This window comes from Apium graveolens, chromosome 5, assembly GCF_009905375.1.
Source record: "Apium graveolens cultivar Ventura chromosome 5, ASM990537v1, whole genome shotgun sequence".
NCBI lineage: Eukaryota > Viridiplantae > Streptophyta > Magnoliopsida > Apiales > Apiaceae > Apium > Apium graveolens.
The window spans coordinates 11,788,678-11,805,618 of record NC_133651.1 but is presented as its reverse complement, the minus strand read 5'-3'; the positions used below and the strand labels follow the sequence as shown (position 1 = coordinate 11,805,618).

The following is a 16,941-nucleotide window of genomic DNA, read 5'->3' as shown; positions in this document are numbered from 1 at the left end:
TTATAAATAAATAAATAAAAGGAATGTATATTGGAGATGGATTTTTATACATAATTTGTTTTTTATTTGATTTAAAAAAAAATTGTATTTTATTTATAGTATGATATCATGGAGATGCTCTTGTATTTCATACTTAGATACTTGACATATCTATACTATAATTACTTCATAAACACAGCCGTGAATAGAAAAACCTGTATTCTTCTCAAGCGAATAATCGCATTAATGGGCCGTTTTTATTCTTGTTGAAATGCATCAATTTGACCGTACTTTTTATACTTTTTTCCCTTTTTCCTAAATAATTAAACAAACTTTAACCTGTTTTGTAATTCGAATACAAACCAGAATCAAGTATTCAATCAGATTTGCAATAATTTACATTCGCTATTTGATCAAATTTATATGTCTCGTTGCTAGAAGAATGAGCTGGGAGTAACTGAATTCAAATATTTCCTCAAAAAAAAAAATCAGTTAATTAATCAAGAATTGTGATGAGGAAGGAACCAGTGTTTTATTTGGTAGTCGGAGACGACAAACCCTCCCCATGTCATCAATTCTCTATCCTTTGTTCCTGCCCTGCCTCCATGTAACTGTACTACTCTATTTAAAATATTGTAAGGGGAAGTTACAGAACAGTTTTCAAAATGGTTCCCAAATATTTACTTAATCCATATATTATTAGTTATTTTTATTAATAATATAGGACTCATAGTGCATATATATGTGTTCTTTTTTATTAATAATATAAAACTTTGCCTGTATTCATATGACTTCACATAAAAATAGATGTAATATATTAATCGGGGATCATTTTCGAGATATAAAATATTCCTCTTACAGAAAAGGTTTGTTTTGAAATTTTAAATTAGGTATAAAATCAAAGCCAATCATTATTAAAAGTATCAAAGTAATTGGTGTAATTTTTAGAATATAATAGGTTAATATGTTAGAATATTAATATAAAATCATGAAAAATGCATTACTTTAATATTTTTAAGGGGTCGTTTAGTACGACATATTCTGAAATCAAATATGTGTTTCAGTCATTCTAACCTCATACCTGATATTTGGTTCAAAAAATTAAAATTTAATATTCATTTCTCAAACCCAAGATATGTATTTTTTATAACTAAGTAGGGAGGGGTACGAGTATCAACTTTTATTTCACTATTTTAGTTTTTTTAAAACAATTAAATATAAACGTTTAGTACTAAAAGAAATCTATAAACCTAAAAATATTTAAATAATATTAAAATAAATATATTTAATTAAATTAAAATATTGACTTAACATATTTTAAATTAAAATATTTATTAAAACACTCAATCAAGCACATAATTTCAGATATGATACATGATATTCATACCAGTTTAACTCGATCTTGATTTCAACTCGATACCAAATCTTAAACCAAATGACCAAGCTGATTATTTAATATAGTAAAAAAGTTCAATTTAAAAAATGGTTATGAGAGACAATTTTGGTTAACATTTTAATAAAGTATCGAAAATATAAACATATAAATAAAGAAACACACTTTAATCTCATACAACTTCACATCACAAAATCAAATAAAAAAATTAGTACATCAAATGCAATTTGAATTCATTAGTACTACAATCAGCTGGCATTACAAATCCTTATCCAACGCAATTAAACCGAAATAATTCTTTCACCATTATTTTTCGCTAAATTTCTCAATAGAATTTTAATTCCCTAAAAAAACGTTCATCTGCAAATCTACGTCCATCAAACTATCCACGTGTCCCCAGCCCCACATCGCAACCATCCGTTACAGATTACCGGTCAGATCAACAAAATCTCACTTGCCCAACAAATCAATCTCCACCGTTAAAAACCCAATCAACGTCTCACAAGCTGCCCAAAACTCCCACGGGCAGATCTGATTCTCTTTAAGAAGGCGGTGTTGCCATCACAAAATATCATCACAAAAAGAGTCCTATATATACAATACACACACGCCCTTGAAACCCTCGCCCCTCTTTTCATTTCATCACTCTCTCCGCCGTCCGCCGGCGAGTTCTCAATTCACCACTCGCCGGAACCTCAATTCTCCGACGGATGACGTCAGCAGTGTTACCGAGTATAAATGAGGGGCAATGGAGGAATTACACACATCATGGCAATAATTACAATGCTATAAACCCTAACCCTAATTCTACTTACAGATATGTTCAAAACCCTAACCCTAGCAGATATGTTCAGAATGTGAGTAATCGAAGCTATGCACGGAATGCTGACGTGGCGCCGCCGATGTACTACTCACCGGCGGTGGATGTGGAGACGGATTGTTGTGTTGTGGAGAAGGAGAGTACACGTGACGGTCACGTGGTGTTTCGTTTAGACTCGTATTCGAGGAGTGAGTTGAGGGAGCTTAAGACTCGGTTTGTCTCCGATCTTGAACGGGTCAGGAGAGTCATTTACGAAGTCGAGTCACGTGAGTCTGAGTTTCGATTGAACCGGGGTTTCGTTCCGTCTTCGGGTCAAGTTAACGGTTCTGTTAAGAAAGGCGGTGTGGGGAAGAAGAGTGGGAAGGTTATAGGGCAAAAGAGGACAATGCCGGTATCTTCGAGTGGAGAAATTAAGCGAGAAGTTAAGCGGCCTGTGAAGAATGTGGTTTTGAATTCGACAGCGATGAGGAAGGTTGAGGCGGGAATGATGAGGAAATGTGGGCAGATATTGTCGAAATTGATGAAGCATAAGCATGGTTGGGTGTTTAATAAGCCGGTGGATGCGGTTGCTTTAGGGCTTCATAATTATCATCAAGTGATTAAGCATCCGATGGATCTTGGTACGGTGAAGACGAGGCTTGGTAAGCATTATTATGGAACACCACTTGAGTTTGCTTCTGATGTGAGATTGATTTTCGATAATGCTATGACTTATAATCCGAAAGGAGATGATGCTCATACTATGGCTACTGTTCTGCTTAATATGTTTGAGGAATTGTTTGTTCCGGCTTATCATAAGTTTGAGGATGAAAGGCAGCGGATTATTGTTGCACAAGAGAATCATAGTAAGCCTTTGCCTAAGTTAGAGGAAGCACAGATAGTGGCGGCTCAGGTGAAAGTGGAAGAGCCTTCGCATGTGCATTTTCAAGCGGCGGTTACCAATGCGTTGCCATTAGTCCAGGAAGTGGCTGGGAAAGTTGTTAAAGATGCTGCGGAGAAGTCTTTGAGTGTGCAGCGAAAGACGGTGCCTGAGGTGCAGCCAAATGCATCTAGAAGAAGAGAAATGAATGATGGGGAAAGGCAGAAGTTGGGGCTTATTTTGCAGGACTTGGCTGGGGAGTATTTACATGAGATTTTGCAGATTGTGGCGAAGCGGAATTCTGAATTGACTTCACCGCCGGATGGGGAAGTTGAGCTTGATGTTCATTCTCTCGACGACGAGACTATGTGGGATTTGGACAAATTTGTGAGGCTTCACCAAAAAGCTGCACAAAATAGGATGAGGAAAGAGGTGTTAGTGAATCAATTGGTATTGAATTTGGAGAACGAGAAGGTTATAACTCGTAATAGTAAAACAGTAGTGTATTTTGTAATGTACCCCTATATATTTGTTGTTTGGCTAATGTACTTTGTATACAGCAGTCCCCAGTCGTGATAATGGAAGAACCGGAAGTTCCAACAATGCTGAAGGTCGAGGAGGACATTGACATTGGCGATGAGATACCAATGATTGACTACCCTCCAATAGAGATTGAAAGGGATGCTCCAAGTCCAGCTAACAATGTCAGATCAAGCAACTCTAGCAGTTCAAGTTCTGCATCCGACTCTTCAAGTGGTAAGGACCGCTTTTTTTTTTTGAAAAATGTCTTGAAACTGTGTAGTTTGTTGTACTTTAAAGAGGGATTTTCTTTCTAATGGGTATTTCATGTTTGTTTGTTTGTTGAATCAGATTCTGATAGCTCATCCTTAAGCGAGTCTGAGGAAAGTGGACAGTCTCAGGAAGCCACCTGAGAAATTCTCCCGGGAACATGAGCTCCTCAAGGCATATGATTGATTTTGGTATTCGAAGTTATATATATAGTTAATCAGTGTAAAAAAAAAACTGACTAGAAACAAAGATTGGGTAGTGAATAGACTGATAGGTAGGTGATTAATGTAGAACAAGTGAGAAATATGGTAGGCAGACAGAGTTGTTAGTTTGGGGGGAATGGCTGAATAGTAGTAAAAGGCAAGTGTTGGGAGTGATTTTGTTTAGTGGGTTGAAGGATGAAAGCATGGCAGAGAAGATGTACATAGTAGTAGTTTCAAATGAAATATGAAATATATATATATATATATATATCAATCAAGCCTCATAAACCCTTGTTGCACTTGACTCTTTCTACTTTCTACTCTCCAAGTCTGTTAATAGTTTTTGTTCTGACTTGTGAGGGAATTGCAAAACAAATATAAAGAGAAGAAGGGAAACATGGGCTGGAAGCAATTAGAACAGATAGAATCGGTTATAAGAATAAAAGTGGATAGAAAGATTACAATAAGAGAGAACGGAGGGGAGAATCTAATGCGAAAAAAGATGCCTGAAACCGAGAAAGAAAACTAACGTGAGCTGCCAGTCAGCGACAAAATAAACATTGATTCAAATTAATTAACCATATGAAATGTACCATTCTACAATCAAAGCTTAGTCCAGTATATATTAATTGCCAGTCTACAACCAAATAATAAACATGTGGATAAGCTGCAGACCAAGATGATGCCCAGGTACCACATATATATACTCAAGTGTTTATGTTCTTAAGGATGTACGCTTCAATAATTGCTTCAATTAATTATGTCTCAAGAAAAAGAATTACAATACTTAAAAGAAAAAGAAAAACTAGATGAAGTAAAAGAATTAGAGAAAATAAAAGGTAAGAAAAAAAAACATGGATAATTGAAGAAGAATGGAGAAAACGAGTATATAAATATGAATAATACTGAAAACCAAATAAAAGATATTTGGAACGAAATATTTATAAAAGAAAGTTTAAACGCTATATTGAAAAAGATGGAAGAAAATCAAGAAATTAATAGAAAAATAATTAAGGAAGAAATAACAGCGTTATGGAATATGTCAGAAATCTCAATCTTTAAACAAATATTAGATAAGTTAATCTTAATACAAAATAGTTTAGAACAAAATAAAGAAAACAAAGTAATTAAAGACGAAACAGAAGAACCAGAAATAGTACGTATAACGGTAATAGAAGAACTAAAGAACCTATATTAATGGATATAAGCAAATCGAAACATAAAATGACTATAGGGGTTAAAATCATAAATCTGGAAAATTCTAGAAAAATGTCTATAACAAAACATAGTGCTATAACATTTTTTAAAAAACATGGAAAAGAGTTAATGGAAAAAGAAAGACAAAAATATGAACCTATAAAACAAGAAATAAGAAAAGATGAATTAGAAGAATTAAGAAAAGAAAATGCTAAATTAAAAACTAAAACCAATATAGAGTGGTTAAATAAATATAAATTTTATAAAAGAAAATATAAAACTCAAAAGAAAGAATTAAAAGAAACAAAGTAGAAGTAATAAATGTATTAAAAGAAATAGATAATTTAAAAAATGAGATAAATCAATTAAAGATAGAACTAAAAGGAAAGGAAATTATTAATTTTGACGATAGTAATCCAGAAACGAATTAAGAACAATGTGAGAGTAGTAATTCAAGTGAATCAGATAGTAATCTAGGAGAAGAAGGATTAAATTGCTTAGAAGAATCAGATAATGAGGAAAATGAAATGATAATAAAAGAAAATAAAGAAATATTAGAAACCCTTGGAAAAACCGTAAATGCAATTATAACAAATGAAGAAAAAAGCGATGAAAGTGATATAGAAGAAAGAGAAACTTCGCATAAACAAACAAATTATGAAACCGAATCAGATAATATAATGGGTGAAGATGCATACCCAGAAGAAGAAATAGAAGATCATATAATAATTAAAAATACTATTAAAATGCCAGGAAATATATCTATAGGACAACAAAATGAAGTACAAGATTTCAAGATTTCATAGGATCGATGAACCAAGGAATAAATATAAATGGATATTTTCAAGATTTAGACAATGTCTACGATGATCAAGAAATAAGTAGAAGAATAAAAGATTGGAATTTAGGGATGTATATAGCCTTAATGAATTCAAAAAATATAGAAGATCCGGATTATGTTTTTGAATTAATATAAAAAACAATTGTAGGAAAGGCAGCATTTTGGTTAGAAAATATTATTTATGAATTAAAGGGACAAGTAAGAACGTATGCTAGAAGCTGGAAAGATACGTTAAACGCATTTGATATATTATTAAAAAGAGAATTTCTAGGAGAAAGATGGTTTGTAGCTCAAGAAAATATAACTGTAGAAAGAAAATTAGAAATAACAATGTATCTAAATAATATGAAATGCTGTAGGATTAGTAAATTACCAAAATATACTATAAGTTTTACTAAATTCTTTTATGAAGCTAAGTTTTTACCTAATGAAAGATTAGTATATCAACAACTGTATTATGATCATTTACCTTCACCTTATAATACTGAAATAACTAAAGAATATAATAATCTAGAACCTAAGAAAAATACATTAGGATAAAGAATTAGATTATTAAGAGCATATTTAACTCGAAAATGTGAGGAATATAGAATTTAACAGAGAATTTAAAAGGATAAAAAATAAGGATTAAAAGAAATCTGTAATTTCACAGAGAAAAAATTAATATTTGGATGTGAAAATCAAAATTATGAAACTAGAAAGAAATATAGGAAATATAGAAAAACATATTATAGTAATCAAAATGAATATTATAAAAAACAAAATAAAACTTATAGACCTTATAAACCATTTAATCGAAGATTTAAAAGAAGAAAATTTAAAAAATATAGAAATACTCCTGAAAATAGAAAGAGATTTAGATATAAGAGAAAGTTTAGAAAAAGAAATAAAACAAAAATAGCAGATTGTAAATGTTGGAATTGTAATGAAAAAAGACATTATGCATATAAGTGTCATAAATTACAACAAAAAGGAGTAAAATACATAGATACTACCGAATTAATAATGAAATTATAATATATAAGAGAAGATAATAATAACTGGTATGATGAAGAAGTATTCTATATAAGTGAAACAGAACCAGAGGAAATAAATTATATAAATGAAAATGATAGTGATAATGAAAGTTTAACTACTGAATAGAATAAAATGGTAGCTATATATATTGAAGCACATGTAGAGTATAAACCTACTAAATATATAAAACAAAAGATATTTATAGATAGCGGAGCAGATATCTGTTTAGCTAAAGAAGAAGTATTTACTCAACACAAATGAAAACGTACTAAAAATAGAATAATAGTAACATGATTCAATAACCATAAAAAAGAGATAGATATAATAGCAGAAAATGTAAGATTTATATTAGAAAAAACAAGGTTTAGGTTACCTATAATATACCAAGAAAATAATATGAAACAACAAATGTTACTAGAAAATAACTTTTTAGATTCTTTTAAAACTCAAATAATAAAACAAGATAGGATAAGTTTGTAACACCTTGCAAAAAATGGATAGTATTAAAAAGAATAGTACTTGTAAAATCAATAGAAATAAGTAATATCAAAGCAGAAAGAAAAACTAATTTAGAAATATTAAAACAAAAATATTTAAAAGCCTTAGAAATAAATTTTGGAGAACATCCAATGAAGCTATGGGAAAAAGAAAAAATATACACTGAAATAAAACTAATAAATCCTAATGATATAATTAGAAACAAACCAATAAGATATAGTCCAACAGATCAAAAGGAGTTAGAAGTTCAAATAAAAGAATTATTAAACTTAGGACTAATACAAGAAAGTAAAAATCCCCATAGTAACCCGTCATTTTTAGTAAGAAATCATACTGAAGTAAAAAGAGGAAAAGCTAGAATGGTAATAGATTATCGAGAACTAAATAAAAAGACTATATTTGATGGATATTTCCTACAATATAAAAGAAATTTAAAAAAATCAAACAAGTAATAAAAAATGGTTTAGTAAATTTGATTGTAAAAGCGTATACTGAAAAATAAAATTAACTAAGGAATCTAGATGTTTAACAGCATTTAGCGTACCACAAGGACATTATGAATGGATAGTACTACCATTTGGATTAAGAACAACCCCACACATATTCCAAAGAAGAATGGATAAAATATTTAGAGAAATGAAAGATTTTATTCTAGTATATATAGATGATATATTAATATTTAGTGACAATCTAACATATCATTCAAAACATCTAGAAATATTTATTCAGATTATTAGAAAACATGGAATCCTATTATCAGAAAAGAAATCAGAAATATTTAAAAACAGAATATAATATTTAGGATATATTATAGATTCAGAAATAATTCAATTACAAGAACATATATCAACAAAAATAAAGAATTTCAAAGAAACTTTAGAAAATAAAAAAAAGTACAACAATTCTCAGGAATAGTAAATTACGCTTCAGATTATATAAAAGACTTACAAAAATTAAGAAACCGCTACAAGATTTAATAAAGAAAAATAAAACTTTTGAGTGGAAAGAAGATCATACAAATGCAATAACAGTACTAAAAACAGTACTAAAAACAAAGGTATAAAATTTACCTAAACTACGATTACACAAAGATACTGATCAATTAGAATTATTTACAGATGCTAGTGATATAGGATGGAGAGAAGTATTAATAGCTTTTGAAAAAGACGATATTGACAAAGAAAACCCTTTAATATGTGGATATGCAGCTGGAACTTGGAAACCTAAGGAAAACAATTATCATATTAATGAAAATGAATTATTAGCGGTAAAATTAGGAATTAAAAGATTTCATTATCATCTATTACCTGTAAAATTTGTTGTAAGAACAGATAACACTCAAGTAAGATCATTTATATTCAATAAAATTGACCCTTTACCAGAATTAAATAAGAGATGAAATTGGCAAGCATTCTTTCGTTGTTATGATTTTATTATTAAAAATATATCAGGTACTAAAAATATTCTTGCAGATTTTTATTAGCAGAGAAAATGGACAGGGATAATAAAAATATTCAACCGATGGAAATGATACTAGAAGAAATCAAGAGGAAGAATGAACAAATTGCAACCTTGACCCAAGAAGTTCATAACCTTATAAAAACTCTTGAAGGAGCTATAAAGCTTACCAAAAATATTACACCCCAAACTTTTGTATTAAGACTAGCTACAACTCCTACAATATCAACCCTTACCCAAACAAAAATATCCAAACCAGAACAACCAAAACCTCAAGTTTCTATATCAGACAGAATTAAATATCAAAAGAGAGTATATAGAAGTCTTTGAAAAGATAACAAAATTTTATGACTACAAGTCCAATAATACCATCCTCGGAACTGAAAAGTTTAGTAAATATCCAAGGTATATCTGCAAAGAAGACGCTGATCCTAAAGTGGTAGAAAGCTTATTAATGTTGGGATTTATTGATAAAATTATGATTGATGAAACATTAAGAAGCATATCAAAACTTCCACCACTAATAGTTGAAAACGTTAATGCAATGATGCAATCATATGGACCAGGAGGACTATATGGAGTACAGGTATTTGATGCTTGTACCGATATTGTAGGAAAACCAATAATAATATGTCAGATATTCAAGTATGGCAGGAATACAATTATAGAAGGCGATAATACTAGTCTCAAGTCTCCTATGCCATGCACAATAGAAGGATTTTAAGAATGGATGTCAAATAAAAGAGCAATAGGATTATCAGTTCTAAAATCCAAACTTGAAGATCTTATAAAAGGGAGGAAGACATGTGTATTAGGAACAAGTATGACATGAGACGTAGAACAAATACTAACATTATATTATAATAATGATGTTTTGAAAACATATACAAGTGATTTAGCAGTCATGCATAACAGGATAACAGGTGGAAATTACAATCATGCACCAAAAACCAAGGAGTTTCTTAAGAATATTATTACAGGACAAAGAAAGAAGACTATAGTAGTTTTAAAACTCTTAGTACAGGAAGGAACATGTTCTAATTCTTTCGAGTAAGATTGTAATAATTCATGTTATTTCAACATGTAATATTAAAGTAATTTTATGTCCCAAACAAAGTTTGGTGACCATGACAGATTAGAAAATATTTTTACGGCCTAATGAAAATTGGTGACTGTAATATATGATTCTACGGCCCACTGAAAATTGGTGAATGTAATATATGATTCTACGGCCCAATAAAATTGGTGACTGTAATATATGATTCTACGGCCCAATAAAATTGGTGACTATAATATATTAGCAAATATAAATAGCCAAAAATTATGGAATTCCAGACAAAAGACAAAAGACAGAAGGCATCAAAAGGAGTGGACGAAATAAAAAGAGGAAGCAGGAAGAATAAAAGCACAAAAGAAAAATTGCAAAAGTTGAAAAAGAAGACAGAATAATTCATAAGAAGTGGACACAAGCAAAAGAGAAAGCGGGACAGAAGAAAAATTGCAAAAGTTGAAAAAGAAGACAGAAGAAAAGAAAAAGGAATTGATGAAAGAAAAAGAAGGAAACAGAAAGAATAATATGTCAGAAAAGAATATCATGTAAGAGAAACAGAGAAAGCGGGACACAAAAATTGCAAAAGTTGAAAAAGTATTGATTACCCTCCAATAGAGATTGAAAGGGATGCTCCAAGTCCAGCTAACAATGTCAGATCAAGCAACTCTAGCAGTTCAAGTTCTACATCCGACTCTTCTAGTGGTAAGGACCGCAATTTCTTGAAAAAAGTGTCTCGAAACTCTGTAGCTTGTACTTTAAAGAGGGATTTTCTTTCTAATGGGTATTTCATGTTTGTTTGTGTGTTGAAGCAGATTCTAATAGCTCATCCGCAAGTGAGTCTGAGGAAAGTGGACAATCTCATGAAGCCACCTAAGAAATTCTCATGAGCTCCTCAAGGCATATAATTGATTTGATTTTGGTATTCGAAGTTATATATATATATATAGTTAATCAGTGTAAAAATGAACTGACTAGAAACAAAGATTGGGTAGTGAATAAACTGATAGGTAGGTGATTAATGTAGAACAAGTGAGAAAGAATCATATGGGAGAGATTTCTCTGACATGATATTCTTTTCTGACATATTATTCTTTCTGTTTCCTTCTTTTTCTTTCATCCATTCCTTTTTCTTTTCTTCTGTCTTCTTTTTCAACTTTTGCAATTTTTCTTCTGCCCTGCTTTCTCTTTTCTTTGTGTCCACTTCTTATGAATTATTCTGTCTTCTTTTTCAACTTTTGCAATTTTTCTTTTGTGCTTTTATTCTTCCTGCTTCCTCTTTTTATTTCGTCCACTCCTTTTGATGCCTTCTGTCTTTTGTCTTTTGTCTGGAATTCCATAATTTTTGGCTATTTATATTTGCTAGAATCATATATTACAGTCACCAATTTTATTGGGCAGTAGAATCATATATTACAGTCACCAATTTTCATTGGGCCATAGAATCATATATTACAGTCACCAATTTTCATTGGGCCGTAGAATCATATATTACAGTCACCAATTTTCATTGGGCCGTAAAAACATTTTCTAATCTGTCATGGTCACCAAACTTTGTTTGGGCCATAAAATTACTTTAATATTACATGTTGAAATAACATGATGCATTACAATTTTACTAGAAAGGATTAGAACATGCTCCTTCATGTACTAAGGGTTTTAAAACTACTACAGTCTTCTTTCTTTGTCCTGTAATAATATCCTTAAAAAACTCCTTGGTTTTTGGTCCATGATTGTAATTTCCACATGTTATCCTGTTATGCATGACTACTAAATCACTTGTATCTGTTTACAAAACATCATTATTATAATATAATATTAGTATTTCTTTTACGTCTCCTTTCATACTTGTTCCTAATACACATGCCTTCCTCCCTTCTATAAGATCTTCAAGTTTGGATTTTAGAACTGATAATCCTATTGCTCTTTTATTTGACATCCATTCTTGAAATCCTTCTATTGTGCATGACATAGGAGACTTGAGACTAGTATTATCGCCTTCTATAGTAGTATTCCTCCCATACTTGAATATCTGACATATTATTATTGGTTTTCCTTCAAAGTCAGTACAAGCATCAAATACCTGTACTCCATATATTCCTCTTGGTCCATATGATTGCATCATTGCATTAACGCTTTAAACTATTAGTGGTGGAAGTTTTGATATGTTTCTTAATGTTTCATCAACCATGATTTTATCAATAAATCCCAACATTAATAAGATTTCTACCACTTTAGGATCAGCGTCTTCTTTGCAGATATACCTTGGATATTTACTAAACTTTCCAGTTCTGAGGATGGTATTATTGGACTTGTAGTCATAAAATTTTGTTATCTTTTCAAAGGCTTCTATATACTCTTTTGGATATTTAATTCTGTCTGATATAGAAACTTGAGGTTTTGGTTGTTCTGGTTTGGATATTTCTGTTTGGGTAAGGGTTGATATTGTAGGAGGTGTATCTAGTCTTGATACAAAAGTTTGGGGTGTAATATTTTTGGTAAGCTTTATAACTCCTTCAAGAGTTTTTATAAGGTTATTAACTTCTTGGGTCAAGGTTGCAATTTGTTCATTCTTCCTCTTGATTTCTTTTAATATCATTTCCATCAGTTGAATATTTTTATTATCCCTGTCCATTTTCTCTGCTAAGAAAATCTGCAAGAATATTTTTAGTACCTGATATATTTTTAATAATAAAATTATAACAACTAAAGAATGCTTGCCAATTTCTTCTCTTATTTAATTCTGGTAAAGGGTCAATTTTATTGAATATAAATGATCTTACTTGAGTGTTATTTGTTCTTACAACAAATTTTACAGGTAATAGATGATAATGAAATCTTTTAATTCCTAATTTTATCGCTAATAATTTCTTTTCATTAATATGATAATTCTTTTCATTCGGTTTCCAAGTTCCAGCTGCATATCCACATATTAAAGGATTTCTTTATCAATATCGTCTTTTTCAAAAGCTACTAATACTGCTCCCCATCCTATATCACTAGCATCTGTAAATAATTCTAATTGATCAGTATCTTTGGGTAATTGTAGTTTAGGTAAATTTTATATCTTTATTTTTAGTACTCTTATTGCATTTGTATGTTTTTAGTACTCTTATTGCATTTGTATGATCTTCTTTCCACTCAAAAAATTTATTTTTCTTTATTAAATCTTGTAGTGGTTTTCTTAATTATATAAGGATTAGGCCTGTCAATGGATCGGGTTTGGATCGGATCGGCCTAAATCCATAACCATATCCATTTATTTTTTCGGATTCGGATCGGATCGACTCCGGATTTTTTATAGGCCGATCCATATCCGGATCCGTTCGGATCACGGATTTCGGATCGGATATCCGCTCCATATATTTTTTAAATTAACTTATTACAAAATTTATTTAAAATTTACAATTCCAAAAAATATTAAAATACAAGTAAAATACAATGAAATTCAAAAATAAATTATAAACTAAAATTCTCTTTTTGAAATAAAACATACCGAGTTGTACAATATTTTAATGCTAACTATGAAAAAATTGATGTTGCGAAATGGAAGTGTTATTTGAATTGAGACTTTGGGTTATGCGGCTCTAAAAGGTAAAAGAACTAGGGTTATAGAAATGAGGTTATAGAAATGGACTGTACGCTTGAGACCGAACCGAACGAAATATAGATAATGGAACTTGACTCGAGGATAATACGTTTAAAATTAGAATTATTAAAAAATATTTTATATATATATATGTATAACCGGATCGGGTTATTAACGGATCGGATCAGCCTAAATCCATATCTGCTCCATATATAATCGGATATTTCTTATCGGATCGGATCCCGGATCGTATTTTTAATAGGTCGATCCATATCCGCTAAAATGGTCTCGGATCGGATCGGGTCGGATCGGATTTTCGCTCCATTGACAGGCCTAATAAGGATGTATGCTTCAACCAAACTAAAGGCCTATTTGGCACATAACTTATAAGCCACTTATGGCTTATAAGTCCGTAACAGCTTATCTGCGAGTATTTGTCGACTCAACTTATAAGTTGAATTTATAACTTATAAGCTTATAAGTTGAATGTTAGTAACGACGTACTTTTTTTAACTTATTTTGATTTTTTGCTGATTTATTAACCTCAATTTTAAAATATTTATTTTTAAATGTTAATCTAACTTAAAATTAATGAATTTAGAAAATTTATATTTGATAATTATTTATTTTAGTTCAATTAAGAAAAAAAGTTTCTGACCTTGTAAGTAAAACTATCCAAACACTTATTTAACTTATAAGTATTCTTCTCCTTATCACTTATAATTCACTTATTCATCTTAAGTCGTAAGTTACTTATTTTCAGATTTTCCAAATGGTAACTAAGATGGGGAACATAGGTCAAAACATGGTCTCCGCCCTGAGAATTTTAACTATCCAGAGATAGGTTGCATAGTAACATTACAAACGAATCTATCATCATCATTTTACCCTATAATACCGCCTATGACAGTGTCTGGGGAGGGTGTACAGTTCGCAGTCTTGCCCTCATTCCAAAAAATGAAGAGGCTGTTTCCTCAAAAGACCCCCGGCTTGTGTGTGCACAAATATGTGTGAACTAAGTAAAAAAATTATAAACAATGATATATAAAAGTAGGTAAAATAAAAGTAATCGAGACAATACCTCCGCCCATGGTTTTATTCACATGGGACTTACCTATTCACATCAGCCAAAATTAGTTGTCGTAAGACCCTTCTATTTCTCATATTGCACTCATTTCGATACCCCAAACTCAATCTTTCGCGCCAGTATCCTAATTTTGAAAAAGCCCCAATTCAAATCCCTGATTTTCTGAGACAACACATCGAACAGGCTGCGTGCCCCAATTCAAACCCCATACTTATCTGAGACAAAATATCGAACAGGTTGCGTGCCTCAATTCAAACCCCTAATTCTTTGAGACAAAACATCGAATAGGTTTCTTGCACACCAGAACTGCCTATAAATTCTTCTCTGAAAATGATCTGCGGCTGAGATCTTGTAGGAGACATGGACAATGGCGTTGAAATTCGGGTAAATGTGCAGGGGAGTTTTGTTTTTACCGAGGGTGTGTGTTCGTGAGGGTGGGATCTTTTAGCAGACATGGACAATGGTGTTTAAAGTAGAGGTTTGTTTTTGGGGAGGGTGTGTGTTCTAGAGGGTTACATATCATAATAGATTGATTTCAGAAGACGGAGTTGTTCTTAAAAATAATTGGTTTCAAGATCTACCGGAACCCAATTGGAAAAAAAACAACCGACAACACAAGATTGACGGAATACAAGGCAACAAGCGAAGTCCTAATGCAATGTAATGTACTAATGCAATGTAATGTAATCCAATTATCTAATCCAATGTTATACTATACATCTTCAAACACTCGGATGCAGATTCAAATATGTGACATAAGAAAACAAACAAATAGCATATACATGTAACACAAAACAAGAGACATATACTGTAAACTAGTACTAGACATGAATGCAATAGAATCTCTCTGACTCTCTGCAGTCTGTACTTTCATTCACCGGCAAAAAGAGGTTTCAGTAACAGACATCAGTTTGCAGATTTCAAATGAATCAATGACCTATTCAACAGAAACTAAATATGACTTGACTAATTCCTTATCTTTACAATTCAATAAAACTTGTGAATTGAAAAATTAGCAAAATAAACACAATGGATGTCTATGGATCTGATATAGACAAGTCAAACTCATATCACATGTTGCTTTTTATACAGATCCACAAAATTGAGCTAATATAGTCATGTCAAATAGGCATCGTTAAATCAAGAGACTGAACACAAGACAAGAAAAATTACCTTAATTTAGAATCATGTAAGAAATAACCCAAATCCCTGTTGTCAGGGGTTTTCGATGAATTGTCAAGCTTCAATCAGTAATCCATCGAAATGATGACCTTGGAGAGAGAGAGAGAGAGTACGAGAGAATGGAGAGAGAGAGAGAGAGAGATGCTAGAAATGAATATCTGTTGTTCCTGCACCAAAGAAAGTCATCAGTGATGTGAAATTAGCACTATGATTAGAAAAAAATAACATCTAAAATGTAGACACGGATTAAAAAAGATGGACCGGTAACAAGCAAAAACTGTATCACCAAGCATCTAATTTTCTGCGTAGATTGAGAGAATCAAATCGAAAATCATAGGAGAATTAAAAAAGCAAAAGGGATTCCAAAGCAATTTGTATGATTATCAAGTACTATTACTTGTATAGTTTAACAAGGTTTAGGCATGTTTTTTTTTATCGAAAAAGGAGAAAAAGTTTGGTCATCAATTGCATCAAAAGGTGCTAAAAATTAAAATTTGATAATTCAAGATTGGAAGACAAAAAAACTATATAATGATCCCTCAGTTCTACTAAATATTTTGCAGAAGCTTGAGATGTGAAAGTATTCATAGTAGATCTACCCTATAGCAAATAAAATTTTCTCATTTTATCTTCTTCTGGGTAAATAAACAATGTATGTGCGTGCATTGAAAATATTTTATATAATGATGCAAGCAAAGCACTGAGGATTGAATGGACTGAAGATAGGTCAAAAAAGTGGTCTCAATTTGAGCCACTGAGAGATGATTTCAGAGATGTGCACAACTGGACCACATACCACTTCCAAGTTCACACAATAAAGTGGAATTATATTGGAATGAGGTTGAATCTATGTTACAAGTTCACCCACATTTTTACTTCAGCACCAGCATGAGCCATGAAAAGTGAAAACTGACAAATGATTTTATTTTACCATCTATCTAAAAATATTTAAATGAAACAGAAAAGAGCGCGCTTGAATAA

The 16,941-nt window shown here is 31.3% G+C and overlaps 1 protein-coding gene and 1 long non-coding RNA gene across 4 annotated transcripts; one reads left to right on the top strand and one right to left on the bottom strand.

Annotated features, from left to right (window-relative positions):
• Positions 1-312: 312 nt before the first annotated feature.
• On the bottom strand, positions 313-16,553 carry LOC141723399 (uncharacterized). Of its 3 annotated transcripts, none has more exons than XR_012576268.1 (2): positions 15,952-16,553; positions 313-600 (listed from the first exon to the last, which is right to left on the bottom strand). It is a non-coding gene; the product is annotated as an uncharacterized LOC141723399 (long non-coding RNA). The 3 variants fall into 3 exon arrangements; XR_012576270.1 differs by having other exon boundaries at positions 313-590; XR_012576269.1 differs by lacking the exon at positions 313-600 and adding an exon at positions 14,770-15,715.
• On the top strand, positions 2,083-4,313 carry LOC141723394 (transcription factor GTE7-like). The gene is made up of 3 exons (XM_074525184.1): positions 2,083-3,525; positions 3,612-3,807; positions 3,922-4,313. Exons 1-3 carry the CDS (start codon positions 2,083-2,085, stop codon positions 3,981-3,983), a joined length of 1,701 nt encoding a protein of 566 aa, XP_074381285.1. The 3' UTR covers positions 3,984-4,313.
• Positions 16,554-16,941: the final 388 nt, after the last annotated feature.